Below are 16,405 nucleotides of genomic sequence, written 5' to 3' on the forward strand. Positions count from 1 at the left end.
GGTAACCTAGGTGACCTTTGTCTAAAATTTACATTTTTTTTGGCATAACTCTAGTAGTTATCACTTGGTTATGTTGTTTATGTATGAGTAGAGTGCTAGAAGTGATGTTTAGGAACCCCAGTATTCAGAAAACCACAAATGTTTATGATATGAGCCACTTGGGTGAAGTGAAGAAACTTGTGCACAAAAAACCACACTTGTAATCGTTTACAAGTGCTTGGTAAATGATTACACGACCAAAATGTAGGATTTATACAGAAACTTCAACTGCAGAAGCTAGTTGTGGTAACCTAGGAGACCTTTGTCTAAAATTTACATTTCTTGGCATAACTCTAATGATTTTTAGTGGATTTTGTTGTTCAGAAGTTAATTACAGAGCTTGGTTTATTCATGTACGTATTTATCAACAATAATTCGTAAAAGGTTGATGTTTACATTCATGACGAGAACTTTAAATTTCCATTACCCGCTTGAGTTTTAAAAACATTACAATAGTGAACTGCCAACATAGTAATCCAAGAATGTTCAAAATGACAATAAATAAATCTAACCAAATCTAAGTACGAGGTTCGTTATCAAAGCGGGTGCGCAAGTGTTGGAGTTGGTCCTCAATGTTACTAACTCGTGATTCCAGCGAATCAAATCTTGTCCGCATTGCGATGTCCATGTTTCCAAACCTTGTACCAACAAAGGTCTGCAGTTCTTCGATGCGGTTGATTACATCATTTAGTGTTGTAGAAGAACTGACTTCTTCATTATCTTCTTGTTGTCTGCCTTGACGTTCTTGATTGGGGGCATTCTCTTTTGGAACCCACACTCCCTCTTGATTTTGCACATAACCGAATGAGCATATAACTTCATTTTCCATCCTTTGTTTGGCCTTAATTTGTGTACAAGGATCAGTCTCAGTAGGGACTTGAAAGTGTTCCAAGAAGATGGTTATCCAATAAGGATAAGGTAGTCTAGCGTTGTCCTTTAATGCCCTTTTCATCCTGTATCTGATAAGATGTCCCCAGTTAATTTCCATGGAATTGAAAAGGGCCCAGAGCAGCATAATATCCTCTTCGGATGCCTGGCCAATATTAGTTGCATGAGGAATTAGTACTCGAGTAAGAACGTAATGAAGTATCCTATGTTGAACCTTCATTTGCCCTTCTAGTATTCTGCCTTGTATGTGAGCATCATCTCTACACACAAGTTGCCTAAAACTTACAGAATCGTAGTGCTCTTTCCACTCATCGATAATTCCTCCTTCATAACGAACACTAGCGGATGGGAGGGAAGTGAGCTCATTAAATACTTTAGGGCATACTCTGATTTTGACCCCTTTGACTTCGCTTCGAATAACACCGGTATCCGAAATGGACATGTTGTTGTAGAACACTCTTACTAATTCTTAAGGACACAAATTCCGTCAGCCCAGCCTCAGACAATATGCCGTAGAAATGAAAATTTCTTCCTTCAAAGTAACCATCTTCGAGATATTTGCTTTCCAATATTTCACAATTGAAAAAATGGTTTGCAAATTTCTCATATTGTTCATCAGAGGAGAAAAGTTCATTGTTTGGTGGTGGTGGGATGGTGTTGGATTGCGTTAGCGACGACGTCCATCATGAGAAGAAGATGGCCTTCGTTTCTTTGTTTCACGATCAACCATTGCACGATTGTTAGGGTTATCAGATGAACATTAATGTTGGGAGGGTACTTCAACAAATTGAAGACTGGGTACTTAAGTAGAGGAAACCTAAAGTGAGGGACGTGGGGAAAGCAGGTTGAAGACTAGGTAGTTATATTGACAAAGAAAGATACCTAAAGTGTGGGACGTGGGGAAAAATCGTTGAAGAGTGGGTAGTTATATGTACGCAGTACGGGCTATAATCGATTACAGATAACTTGTAATCGATTATGAGAAGTTTTTTTGGCCCATTCAATTAATTTCAAAGTGGTCATCAACCAATGCTTTACCATAAAAATCATGTATTTATTTACACAACATTTACACATGGCGACGACGTCCATCACGAGAAGAAGATGGCCTTCGTTTCTTTGTTTCACGATCAACCATTGCACGATTGTTAGGGTTATCAGATGAACATTAATGTTGGGAGGGTACTTCAACAACTTTAAGACTGGGTACTTAAGTAGAGGAAACCTAAAGTGAGGGACGTGGGGAAAGCAGGTTGAAGACTGGGTAGTTATATTGACAAAGCAAGATACCTAAAGTGTGGGACGTGGGGACAAATCGTTGAAGAGTGAGTAGTTATATGTACGCAATACGGGCTATAATCGATTATAGATAACTTGTAATCGATTATGAGAAGGTTTTTTGGCCCATTCAATTAATTTCAAAGTGGTCATCAACCAATGCTTTACCATAAAAATCATGTATTTATTTACACAACATTTACACAATAATGTTATATGCATACAAAAAGAAGTAGGAAGTTATTTACATCAAGCAATGTTGTTATCGAAATTGTTATGTACAGCTGACAACAAAGACATAAATCCAAAAGGAGGCACTTCGGATTGTTGTGATACTTGGTAACATTCGTAACATTGGGATCCATATTGCACGACCTCTGGACTTTTTATCACATCAGGTATTGTTTGTCCTGAATGAACACAATTATAATTAGAATACATGTAACAAAATGATGTAATAAATGGAAGAAACATACAATTTCATTACTTACACAATCTTGTACGAATGATGTTGAAGTTTTTTTGGATGATGAAGTTTTCCCTTTTTTGGTTCTTTTCTCAACGGCTGACTTTAACCTGTTGGTGCGTGGTCGTCCTTTTCGCTTCACTGCTAAAGGGCTATAGACAAGTACGTCAACACTTGCACTAGTAGTGTCGGGTATTGTACCAATGACCGGATTGCCATACCGTAGTTCGCCTCCTTCACTAATTATGTAATTTGTGATGGATGAACTACATCCAAACTTTTTTCCCAGCAAATGAAGTTCTTTTTCCAAGTCATTAGAAGCAGCTTCCGACTCACAAGCTACCTCAGCTATTTCATAGAATCGTTTGAACAAAATTTGGTATCTTTGCATGGTCGATTCATGATTGGAATTACTATACGCTGCTCTAATCAGAGTGTGCCTTCTACGGATATTTTTGCTCCACCGTCGTAGAACGTATTTTGAGGGCACACTATAAACATCTTCCTGACTGAATACCAAAAGGCAATGGCGACAAATGATGCCTCTAAACTCAAATAATAGGCAAGAACATGTGTTATTTTTTGTGACTGGATCAAATTGCACCTTATAAAATTTATCTACACATTTACCCTCCCACATGCATTCCTCTTTCATTGTGTAAGTGTTGAAGTTGTCCTTTACGGTTTCTTTGATGAAACAATTCATCCTTGACCGAAACTCTGTCTGGACTTCCTCAAACTTTGCATGTGTGTACTCTAATTGAAGTTGTCTCTTGATCGGTGACTGAGAGCCACATGCAACCCTGGTGTTGAGGGACGAGAAATCAACTTGTATTTCTTTTTGTGCCTTCACTCTGAGGGCATTGTCATATTGAACCACAAATTGATGAAGTATGGTTCTAGAATTTATAAATCCATGAAAGAAAGCATTCATTCCCTCACTTCTTTGAGTAGTTGACATGCCCACCCATAAATGATTCCTCAAGTAACAAGGTACCCATATGTGTCTCTCTTCATACAAAGTACATAACCATTCATTCTCCTGTAATCCATGCCTGATCAGTAGTTCTTCCTAACCATTCCCAAAGTCCGTTGGACAACCACAATCATAGACAAGTGCGTTTAAATCAGTTTTGATGGCCACATATTGTTTATAACCTTGAAATTTTTCTGGCAACTTTTTCATTATGTGCCATAAACACCACCTGTGGCTAGTAATTGGAAATACTTCTTCGATGGCATTCGCCATTGCCCTACATTGATCAGTTATAATCCCATTTGGGGCTTATTACCCATGCGTCTTAGACAAGATTGGAACAACCATACAAAAGAGGCAGTGTCCTCCGACGAGAGCAATCAACAACCAAGTAAAATGGAGTGATCATGATGGTTAACTCCGAAGAAAGGCGCAAATGGCATTTCATACTTATTTGTTAAGTAAGTGGTGTCGAAAGACACCACATCACCAAATTCTTCACAGGCGGCTCGAGTTCTTTCATCTGCCCAAAAGACACTACAAATTGTATTGCTTCATCCAATGCAATGTCATAAAAGAAATCGTTATTGAAATCTTTCATTGATGAAATGTGTCATGAAATGTGTCGTAGGAGGGCTTGTCCATCACCATCCTTACATAAAGATCTTATGTGTTGGCCAATGTGATATTTGATTAATCATCATCTAATCCTTCATACGACAATGGGTATGAACATCAAATAAAATGAAAATAAAATAAACACAATAATAAACATTATTGGGACTGTGAAATGAAAAAAAAACATTTCAGTGCCTCCACTAAAAAATAAAAATAAAATTTACACATTCATACCTACACACTCTCAATTTACTGTACCCTTTAGTGAAGCTAAAGCTTTCGTTACCAACCTCCACTAAAGGATTACGTGCACCATTTTTAAATGTTGTCCTCAACAACCTCGAGAAGAAGATAATAGAATGTGTATTTAATGAAAGAAGAAAGTTGACAGAGAAGGAAGAAAGATGAAGTATTTTGGAGGGAAGAAGTCTGTCAAGCACCAAATACAAGCTACGAAAGAGTGTACATTAAGTTGGGTTTCTCTCTCATACCTCACATTAATTCCAACTTACTTTTCATTCCCTACATTTAATGCAAGTTCATTCAATCAAGCAAAAAGATTTTCTCTTTCACCAATTTGTGGCAAAAAGTATCTGGCTCGTTAATCAACGAAGCTTTTGTCATTAATTGAAACATCAAGTAAAAAAAGTAATAATATTATATTATATTAAGAATTTTTTAAATTATATATCAATAAATTCGTGAAAACGTCTTTAAATACGTCGCACACACCCATTGATATGCAATCAAGTTCAATATATTTGTAAGTTCTTTAAAATATTTCAATTCTTATGTGCTAATATTGTCATTCTATTGTTGTAGTGTCCATATCATCGAATTCAAATTCTTGCAGATTATTGAAGGATAATCATGGATTCATGAGAAGACCTTGTTTATGATGATGACGTCCTTGAATCATTTCTGAAAAAATGTGATTCTTTGGCATCGCTTAAACCTGGTCCAACAGGTAATGTTCAAGCGGCTTTCCTGAATTGGACAAGAACAAAATAACCTAAATCGACACAAGAATTTGCTCGTGGTGTTGCTGACGCAACATATGAACGAGATTTCAATTCAAATGCGTGAAAATGGATACAAATGTTAATTAAACACCACCGCAGAACTTTTGTTCAAAAATGTGAATAAAAATGTTTAGTTACACAAAATGATATCTTCTTCACATGACTTTGACAAATGCAGATCTCGTGACTGATGGAAAATTCGAGAACGTCAACTCCCTTAATGAGGCAAAATCATCACAAGTCCTTCCATTTGTTGCTTGCATATTGAAAGAGTGCAAGCCCAATGGTTTAGGAGACATGCAGTTGACTATCAAGGTATTATTTCTTTTAAAGTTTTTAATATGTTGTTTATGTCATCTAATGAATGATTAAATGTGACCAGGACCCACCAACGACAATGAAGGCTTCGTTGCACAAGAAAGTTCTTCAAGATCCTTAATTTGGAGATAAGCTTAATACCTCTTTTGGTCCCTCCAAAAAGGAGTCGTTTTTAAAATAGTCCTACTTTTTTTAAAAAAGTAACAATTGGTCCCAACTTTTGAAAAAACTGTTCAAGTTAATCCTTTTCGCTAATGGCGTCAAAAATTTAACGTTGCAGCTGCCGCCTGGAATAAAGTTAATGATGTGTCAGTGTTAAGTGATTACGTGGCAGTAATAGGTTTATTGACGTGTAAAATTAAAATGGGCAGAAAAGAAATTGACTGCGTGGCAATGTACTATGTTGTGAGAGAGGTTAAAAAAAAATTGGGGTTAGGGTTAGAAGCAAAATCGCGATTTGGGATTAAACATTCTGGTGCAAGCATCATTCCTTCACATCCAAACGCATATAATGGGAGCATGCATTCATATACATGAGTAGGACCAAAAGCTTAGATACGAAGAAAAAAGGTTTTTTCTTTTGTTCTAGTCTCCTCTGTTCTCTTAGATTCAATTTTCTTTTTTTGTGCAGGTACATGAGAGTTATGGTGAATGTGTACAATCGTCCCTGGATCCACGAAGGTGAAGGGAGTTAAGCGTTTTTCCTTCATGATTCTGATGATGTCAAAACCAATTCGAAGATTCCCCTCTACCTATTTTTCTCCGTCCTACCATTCCCAAAATGCCTCTTCCCCTTTGTCATCTTTTCTCCCCCACTTTTTAAACCTTTCATTTTCTTTTCTTTTTTATCTTTTTTAATTATATTAAAACAAAAGTAAAAATGAAAATTAAAAGGTAAAAATGAAAATTAAAAAGTAAATATGAAAATTACAAAAGAATAAAACTAAAAACAAAAACAAACTATAATTATATAATTTATTTTACGTACAAAATTAGGTATGAAATTGGGTATTGAAATTAATCCTATCAAATTAGTTTTTATGCTTATCACCAATAGAAACTTAATATTTTTATTATATTTTCTCTCTTTTTCTTATTTATTTTCGTGTATAGAAATAATTTGTATTTTAGAGATATAGTCAATGAAATACTACACATTTCACTAAGTTTTTAAGAAAAAAAATAGTTGTATGGTAAAAATGGTTCATAGTTTTGAAGATTGTAACTTTATCCCCTTTTGAGTTAAGTCCTAAGAATGTTAGTGTATACATTAGCTTAGATCAGTTAAAGTTTATCACCCGTGCTAGTCATTTTCGAATTTCATCTCAATTATAATCGGTCAAATTCAAGAGTTTATAGTGGTAAAATTAGAAACATGAATTGAAACTTAAAATCCAGGACAGATGTTGCAAAATATGTCATTAGAGACTGATATCTGTATCCCTAACTTAACCCCTGTTAGTATGATTTGCTATGTACAAAATAATCACCTAAAGCAAAAACCATACTTTCACCTCCCCGTGTACTCCTACATTCTCAATCACAAATCACTAATTGCAATGGACAACCTCGGACACGCAATCTGAATCCAGGCGTCCACAGAATCCTCAAACAGAGTAACCCTCCCAAGACTTAACTCCGACATCAAAACCACAGTGTAATCCAATTCTCTCTCCTTCATCTTCTTCTCCAACCTCTCCAAATCCTCGGATTACCTTGTCTCCGAAGAGTCCCCAAAACCATACCCCAACTCCGAGCCTCCCTCGCTTTCAAAATCGCATTTTTCCTCACAAACCCTAAGCCCTCTTTTTTAACCTCTGTAAAAAAAATGCCACCTAATCTATTTTTTTATTACAATTTTAACCTCACTGCCACGCAATCACTTAACATTGACACCTCATCAAGTTTAGTCCAGGGGGTAGTTGCAACGATAAATTTTTGTCGCCGTTAGCGAAAAGGATTAACTTGAACAGTTTTTTCAAAAATTGGGACCAATTGTTACTTTTTAAAACAGATAGAACTATTTTGAACACAACCCCTCTTTCGAGGGACCAAAAGAGGTATTAAGCCTTTAGAGATAATATTGGAGTTGGCTCCATTATGTTTCTCAATCTTGTAACCCATCCTTTCAGTAGTTATATTAAAATAAGTTTTAATTTCCTTTTGATGGATGTTTTTGATATAAATTATGTATGTGGATTTAGGTACAATCCTTCAGTGCATTTGGAATAAACTACTACTTAATAAAGTGCATCGCAACGTAGTGAAGGTTTTTTCAGCTGAAATTTGTCCTCCAACAATTGAACTGGTCAAGGAAACACCAAAACCTGTCATTCGACTACCTTTGTGGGCAGAAAAAATTAAGCATGTGGAAGACATCCTCCGCAAATTCGTTCCACCATATCACGAACCATCATCATCCAAAGAACGAAACAATAGTTAGTTGTTTTATGATATATAATTTTATAAATATTTTCTAATGTAGGTGAACTTATAAGTTCTACGGATAACTCTGATATTATTTTATGACCATTAAAAAAATTTGTAGGATTACTGTAACATTAATAACATAGACTTGCATGTGTTGTTAAGATTGAGTTTATGTTTATGAATGTCATGTTATGTTGTAATTGTACTGATTTTGATCACCTTAATGAAATGTTTGAGATTTTTTTTCCATTCATTGAGTGCCCAGATAATGTGAGAACCACTGGACTTAGGCTAAAAAATATGAAACTTTTAATACGGTGACCTAGGCTACCACAGCTGACTCCTGCAAAACGAGTTTCTGTACAAAACCCAGATTTTGTTCGTGTACTCGTTTACCAAACTCTTGTAAGTGATTACCAATGTGATTTTTCCCTCTCAAGCTCCAGAACTTTACCTAGGATGCTCATCTCGTAATAATTGTTCCTTTCCTTCCTCCTAGGGTGCCAATACATTACCTCCCACACTCTAAACATGGTTCAACAACAACATCCACTTAGAACCACTAGACTTAAGCTAAAAAATATGAAAATTTTAATATGGTCACCTAGGATACCATAGCTGGCTCATGCAGAACGAGTTTCTGTAGAAAATCCAAATTCTTTTCATGTAATCGTTTACCAAGCTCTTGTAAACGATTATCAGTGTGATTTTTTGTGCACAACCTCCAAGACTTCACCTAGGATGCTCATCTAGTAATCATTGTTCCTTTCCATCATCCTGAACACAGTTCAAAAACAACATCCACTCAGAACCACTGGACTTAGGCTAAAAAATATAAAATTTTTAATATGGTCACCTAAGATACCACAGCTGGCTCCTGCAGAACGAGTTTGTGTACAAAACCCAGATTTTGTTCGTGTAGACGTTAACCAAGCTCTTGCAAACGATTACAAGTGTGATCTTTCCTGCACAAGCTCAAGGACTTCACCTAGGATGCTCATCTCGTAATCATTGTTCCTTTCCTTAATCGTGGGGTGCCAATACATCACCTCTCACACTCCAAACACAGTTCAACAACAACATCCACTCAGAACCACTGGACTTAAGCTAAAAAATATGAAATTTTTAATATGGCACCAGGGATACCACAATTGGCTCCTGCAGAACGAGTTTCTATAGAAAATCCAAATTTTATTCATGTAATCGTTTACCAAGCTCTTGTAAACGACTACAAGTGTGATTTTTCCTGCACAAGCTCCAGGACTTCACCTAAGATGCTCATCTCGTAATTAGTGTTTCTTTCCTTCATCCTAGGGTGCCAATACATTACCTCCCATACTCTAAACACAGTTCAACAACGACATCCACTCAGAACCACTGGACTTAGGCTAAAAAATATGAAAATTTTAATATGGTAAACTAGGCTACCACGGCTGGCGCCTACAAAACGAGTTTCTGTACGAAACCCAGATTCTGTTCGTGTAATCGTTTACCAAGCTCTTGTAAACGATTACCAGTGTGATTTTTCCTTCACAAGCTCTAGGACTTCACCTAGGATGCTCATCTCGTAATCATTGTTCGTTTCCTTCATCCCGGGGTGTCAATACATTACCTCCCACACTCTAAACACAGTTCAACAACATCATCCACTCAAAACCATTGTACTTAGGCTAAAAAATTATTAAATTTTTAATATGGTCATCTAGGCTACCACAGCTGGCTCCTGCAGAACGAGTTTTTGTACAAAACCCAGATTTTGTTCATGTAATCGTTTACCAAGCTCTTGTAAACAATTACTAGTGTGATTTTTCCTGCACAAGCTCCAGGACTTCACCTAGGATGCTCATCTCATAATCATTGTTCCTTTCCTTCATCCTGGGGTATCAATACATTACCTCCGACACTCTAAACACAGTTCAACAACAACGTTCACTCTGAACCACTGTACTTAGGCTAAAAAATATGAAATTTTTAAATGGTCACCTAGGATACCAAAGTTGGCTCCTACAAAACGAGTTTTTGTACAAAACCCAGATTTTGTTCGTGTAATCGTTTACCAAGCTCTTGTAAACAATTACTAGTGTGATTTTTCTTGCCCAAGCTCCAGGACTTCACTTAAGTTGGTGAACCACTTTAATTTAAATTAATTATTAATATAGCGCTTTCGTTTGTCAATAAAACACACAAAACTTGAATAAAATGACATTGTATATATGATTTATTTCAATAACAATTTGTACATATATATCTTTGTTTGTAACAATCAATACATATAACAATCTAATTGGGAAAAATCCAACTTTCTCTAAATACATAACAAAATCCAACTTAAAATAAACAGTCCTACAACAATCCATATTCAGCTAGCGCTTCCATTCTTCTAATGTTGTCGTCTAGGATCCAATCCCTTACATAATTCTTCCTAATTACACGCATCTCCTTCTTAAAACAAAATTTTGTAGTTTATAAACTAACAAAATCATGAACTATTTCTAGCAATGAAAATGATACTTACATTTGTATATTGAGGCATGCTCTTGTCGTTGTATTTGTCCTCAACATTCCAAAGTTCCATTGCTTTTAACATTATAACTCCACAGTCATGTCTGAAAGAATACAACCACAACATATACAAGTTATGAGAACGAACATTAATGAAAAAATCAAATTTTTAAATACAATGGTTATAACAACTTACAAGTTTGGTTGGGAGGGGATATTTGCTTGTACAATTGCCAAAGGTCCAATACTCCCTTTCGGTCTATTGTTCAAGATTAAATGACAATAATCAATTTATTCAACACCATTGCCCAATGAGTCAATTACAAATAATTGTAATGTGCTAAGTTTCACTGAATAGCACCACCAATGATCATCATGGACAAATGGAATAAACAGCTACAAACAAAGAAAACCAAATGTCAATACATGCACAAACAAAAATTGGCAAAGATAGTCATTACAAATTAAACCTAACTCACAAAGTCAACTATGCCAATGTCTCCAAGTCCAAAATGATCAGAACGCATATAGTTCTGGTAATTATGAAGGGTATACACATGTTGATTTTGTGCACGTTTCCTAAAATCACTAATAACATGGTTTTGTGGACAATTTCAAATTCATCAATCCACATTGCCTTACACATTATTTCTACCATCAAATATATGAAATCAAAAATATTGTAATTTACCGCGTATAATGAACTGAAATGAATCCTCTTAACATTACCGCTCAACCTTTTCTCAAAGTGCATAAAAATTGTAGCATCAAATAACACCACCTACACATTGAAAATTGTCCAAATAAATAACATAACTACCAACGTTACACAATAACGCATGTCACTTAATAGTTACCATGTTATCAACATATTGGAATGGCGCTAAAGTGTGAACTAAAGTTGTGCTCAAGGTTTGCCCAATGATTTCACACACAACCCTGAAAAAATTTCAAATATCATTCAATCACAAACGATCACCTTTCACCAATGACAAATCAAATTCATAACAATTACCTATGTCGTTTGTCTCTTACGCTGACTACATAGTACAATTGGTCAACATCGACAGTACTGCTTGGGTTAGCAACAAAATTGCGTAAAGGGGGGATCGCCAATGGTACCTTGGCTTCATCATCATCATCATCATCGCCATCATCAATTTCAATACAAACACGAGGATGCTTCTTCATCTTAATGTCCTGAGATGCTACAAGTTTGTCATCTTCATGTGGTGGTTCTTCATCCCCTACTTCTTCATTATAGGGACCTCCAGGTTGTTCATCATCTCCACCAGCATCTTCTTCATCGCCTCCACCTGCAGGTGCTTCCTCTACAGCACCAACACCTTCTTCATCATGACCAAATACAGCTTGTTCATTAAATATTGGAGTTTGACGAATGTCAATTAACTCCCGCGTAATGACTCCAATCTTGGCATTCAATGTCATAATATCATGATTGTTTTTCCTCATTCTCTCCTCGACACCTGCTTCCCACATCCTGTCATCAGAACTTTCATCATCTCTTTCCTGAACCCAAGATCGTTCAGCCATCGATCCTTCAGCCATCGATCCTTCAGCCATCGATCCTTCAGCCATCCCTCCGTCATCCATGTGGAATACAGCACGGATTTCAGCCACTTCACAATCTTCCTTACTTACATACCACTCCAAATTTAACTATATCATACACAAAGAACCAAATTAGTCAAATAAGAACATCATTATTTAAAACAAAATTATAACAAATGTTCAAAGACTTACATCTTCGCTCTTAAACATATTTTCAATTTTTTTTGTCCTTGCCGTATAAGGGAACAATCGCAATATGCGCGGGAACCTCCTATGAGAATAATGACCGTACAAAGAAAGTCTTTCAATCGCCCAAGCCTTAAAATATCAAAATAAATAGTTAGCCAAATTTCACAATGTTGTACATTTCATTTAGTTAATAAATTATAAATCATGTTACCTGCAACACGGCCACATTGCCACTAAGACTGAGTGACTAGGCAATTCCTCCATACATTATTTTCTTCATACATTTATTTAAATTTTGTACAATATGTACACCAGTCGCCCAATTGTATAGACATAAACTATCTAAGTCATCTAACACTGCACAAGGCATGTTAGAAATATACAAAGACTTCCTAGGAAAATAAAATGAAACCAAACACACTAATATATATAACCTACACACTACATCAACCTCTATGTTTTCATCCCGGACAACCAAACGAAACATGTCCATGAGCTCCTTCAATGTAGTGGTTTTTGGATTAAACATTTGACCAACCAATCCAACTACTGATTCGTCAAAAGGGATGTCTAAACCACCTATATCTAAACCTGTGCTCATGAACACATCAAGAACAGAAAATGGGACCAATTGTTCACTAACTCTAAAACTGAAATCATGCCCAGCCCAACATTGGACCATCATCTTCAATAATTTCAAATTCACCTCCAAAGGGTCTAGAATGTGCAAACACCACCTAAAAGGAGTCATCCTAATGCGCTCTACATGAGCGTCTCCAACTAACCTATTCATTTCAACAATGCTCGATGATTCCATCGAGATACGAAGGCGTCACTACAAAACATTAACAAAAATTAATTATTCACTAACAGTCAGAGGCTAAAAAATCATCATTATAAATAAAAAATTACATTTCATCTTACATTTGCTTGTTGGGATGCCATTGGACCTGTAGTTATAACATAAACAAAACAACAATGTCGAGAACATGGTTAGGGTTTGCCAAATAAATAAACGTCAATGATGGAGACGATGGTTAGGGTTTGCGCAATTGTACTTTCCAAAAAACACCAGGACAGTGAGAACGCGAATGGTGGATAACAACGTCGAACAGGGCTTCACTCGTGCACAAGACGTAAGTCCAACAAAGCGACAATGAACAAAACTAAAAGTCGACTTCAAGGCTTCGTTTTTAGGGATTGAACACCATAGAGGTGAGAGAACTGCATTGAGAGATGAAGGAATGGCACAAAAGAGAGAAGCCAAGAGGTGAAAGAAGAACATGAAACCCCCGAAAAGGAAAATTCATAATTTTTTGTTCCAATTATACCCTCGCCTTATGAAATACCTATTCTTTTTTTTTCAAAACAGCCAATGGACAATCGCCACGTGGCGTTGTCAAAACTGTGTCAAAAATTTGGTGTTAAAGAAGCGTTTTCGTTATCTTCCTCAGTTCTCTATTTTCAGGAGAGGAGAAAAAGAATCCAAAAAGAGAATGATATCACCATATTATAACAACTAGGATTGGTTTATTTTCATTTCAAAAGTTGTTATTCCTTATTTTTGTTTCTTTCCATTGAGTATCATTTATTCTTTGTGTGAAAGAGTAGTGAATAACAGCGACTCTCGTAACTGCATTGGACAGAGGACAATTTTCAAATACCTCACTAGATCAGAGCAAGCTATCCTCTCTCGATTACGCTTATGTCAATTTTTCTAACGCCCAAGACGCATCCAATGCCAGGGAACTTTTGAACTTCACTCCTTTTAATGGGAAACCAATTCAAATTATGTCTTCTCAACGTGATCCAAACATTCGGAAAAATCGACAAGGCAATGTGTTCATCAAGAACCAGGATACATCAATTGATAACAAAGGTATGGTTTTGTTCAGATTGATAACGAAGATTCCGCCCAAAATGCAATTGTTTCGGTTAAATTGGTCTGAGGGTCTGTTGTCCTTCTTTGTTATGCTTTCTTTTGATCGTCCAATGCTCCCCGAAGACGTAATCCACTTCGATGGGTGGTTGACCTGCAGAAGACACTCCGAAGCGCAAGTCAGATATCTTTCAAAAAGAGGTCTATATTTTATTATAATAGATTAAGATGTTTTTACCTAGACATTAACCCTATATTTATAGGGCTTTTGGCAATCAAGCTCATTAATTCATATTGGATATGACAATAATGTCGTATATTCATATTTGATACGACAATCAAACCATTAATATTTAATAATATATCTGTTAACTGTCCATAAATACCGTATATTTCTCACTGATATGGTCAACAAGTGTATTAATTAGTCATTAATGACATCGATCTTACTTGACTCACAATCATTGAATTACTGGTCGGTATAGATGACCCTGTCGACTAGCCATGTATAGTACAACAATCAAATAGTTGAATGACATGTTGATCAGTGATAAGCAAGTATACGTTGGACCCTTTATCCGGCGTCAGGCTCGAACAAATGGATCACCTAAATTAATTAATGTGTATGTGAAAATTTTTTTGAAGCATTCACAAACGAGGATCTCAATAAGTTGTGTAGCGTTGCAAGATCTGCTTTCTCCATATTCCTATTTCGAGGTTCCAGAGTTCAACGGCTATTGCAGCGTCGACCTCAATGACCCCGTGTGTGTTGACGAGCCTACCAACTCGATTCTTATTGACGGCAGCCTCTCCACCGCATCTCCTGGCCGAACGGCGCCTGCGGCGAGTTCCTCTCCTTCCTCCGCTACCATGGCTGCTTCTGCTATCGCCACTGACATCGTCTTTGTCGAGATCGATGATCATCCCAAACTTGCCCCTGTTCATACATCACGTGCATACTTAATTTGTTGTGATGTGAGAAAAGATGCCTCGAGGGTGGAAATACACGATCAACTTTGGAGAGAGGAAATAATTTGGTTTTGTCTATAAACTTATATATTTTCAGCAAGAGAAAGCTGGAACCATAGCTCTCTGGGAGACCATTGTCCCGAACCGAATACTTGAAATCAGAAAGGTGCCCTTTTAGGCAGTTTTAGAAGATCCCTTGATCATGAAATGCAAATTCAAAAGAGGTCAAAGTGGGCAAGGTTTGGGTGACAACATATCACCTATCATAATGCATAAACACCACGGCGATTCTTTTGATTACAATGATAAAGTTGAATATACTAGATTAAGCAAGGAAGGGCTGCTCAGCTTGCTACAGTGGATAATACAAGCCAAAAACAAATAGTGGATACCCAAAGGTCTATGTGATAAAATTATAATTCATGGTGAAGGAAGTTTATCAATTAAGGATAGGCTCGTGGAAATTCCCTTCCGAAAACGGATTAGAGGATGGTATTTTCAAGTGATATTCTTGGTCAACATAATTCCCATATTAGCTCATTCGGCTTTTACAGTAATCCTATGTTGGAGCATAATCAAACGGGACTTCGAAGAAGTGAAACAGAGGAAAAACCTCATCCGAGAGTTTACGAAGCGGTTCTCATATAATTCCAATCACAGGCAGCCGACGTCAGAGTTCATTAAAATTGTTGAACGCACTTACAACCCACCCGTGACACATCACAACGTCGCTTTCTCACTCTGTTCTTCAAACCTTTAATCGAAGATGGAGTGGTCTCATTTATTCGGTCATATGGGTTCATAGTCTAAACTGTTTTAATATTAATTTGATTGGCTGCATTTTTCTGACCATTCGAATTCAAATTGTTAAAAGATGATAAGATCTGGCGCACAAACCACTCGGCCAACTAAAGAAGGCTACTTAATGATGAACTCACTATAAACTCCCTAAGCGGCCATGCACCCACCAAGTGACGAACTCACTATAAATTCCCTGAGCGGCCATGCGCCTACCAAGTGACGAACTCACTATAAACTCCCTGAGCGGCCATGTGCCCACCAAGTGACGAACTCACTATAAACTCCCTTAGCGGCCATGCACCCACCAAGTGACGAACTCACTATAAACTCCCCGAGCGGCCATGCACCCACCAAATGACGAATTCACTATAAACTCCCTAAGCGACCATGCGCCCACCAAGTGACGAACTCACTATAAACTCCTTCAGCGGCCATGCGCCCACCAGGTGACGAACTCA

At 36.9% G+C, this 16,405-nt stretch overlaps 1 protein-coding gene across 1 annotated transcript; it reads right to left on the bottom strand.

Annotated features, from left to right (window-relative positions):
• Nucleotides 1-2,594: 2,594 nt before the first annotated feature.
• On the bottom strand, nucleotides 2,595-3,920 carry LOC128196678 (protein FAR1-RELATED SEQUENCE 5-like). The gene is made up of 3 exons (XM_052878181.1): nucleotides 3,749-3,920; nucleotides 2,697-3,682; nucleotides 2,595-2,615 (listed from the first exon to the last, which is right to left on the bottom strand). Exons 1-3 carry the CDS (start codon nucleotides 3,918-3,920, stop codon nucleotides 2,595-2,597), a joined length of 1,179 nt encoding a protein of 392 aa, XP_052734141.1.
• Between the last annotated feature and the right edge of the window lie 12,485 nt (nucleotides 3,921-16,405).

This window comes from Vigna angularis, chromosome 5 (assembly GCF_016808095.1).
Source record: "Vigna angularis cultivar LongXiaoDou No.4 chromosome 5, ASM1680809v1, whole genome shotgun sequence".
In the NCBI taxonomy this organism is placed as follows: domain Eukaryota; kingdom Viridiplantae; phylum Streptophyta; class Magnoliopsida; order Fabales; family Fabaceae; genus Vigna; species Vigna angularis.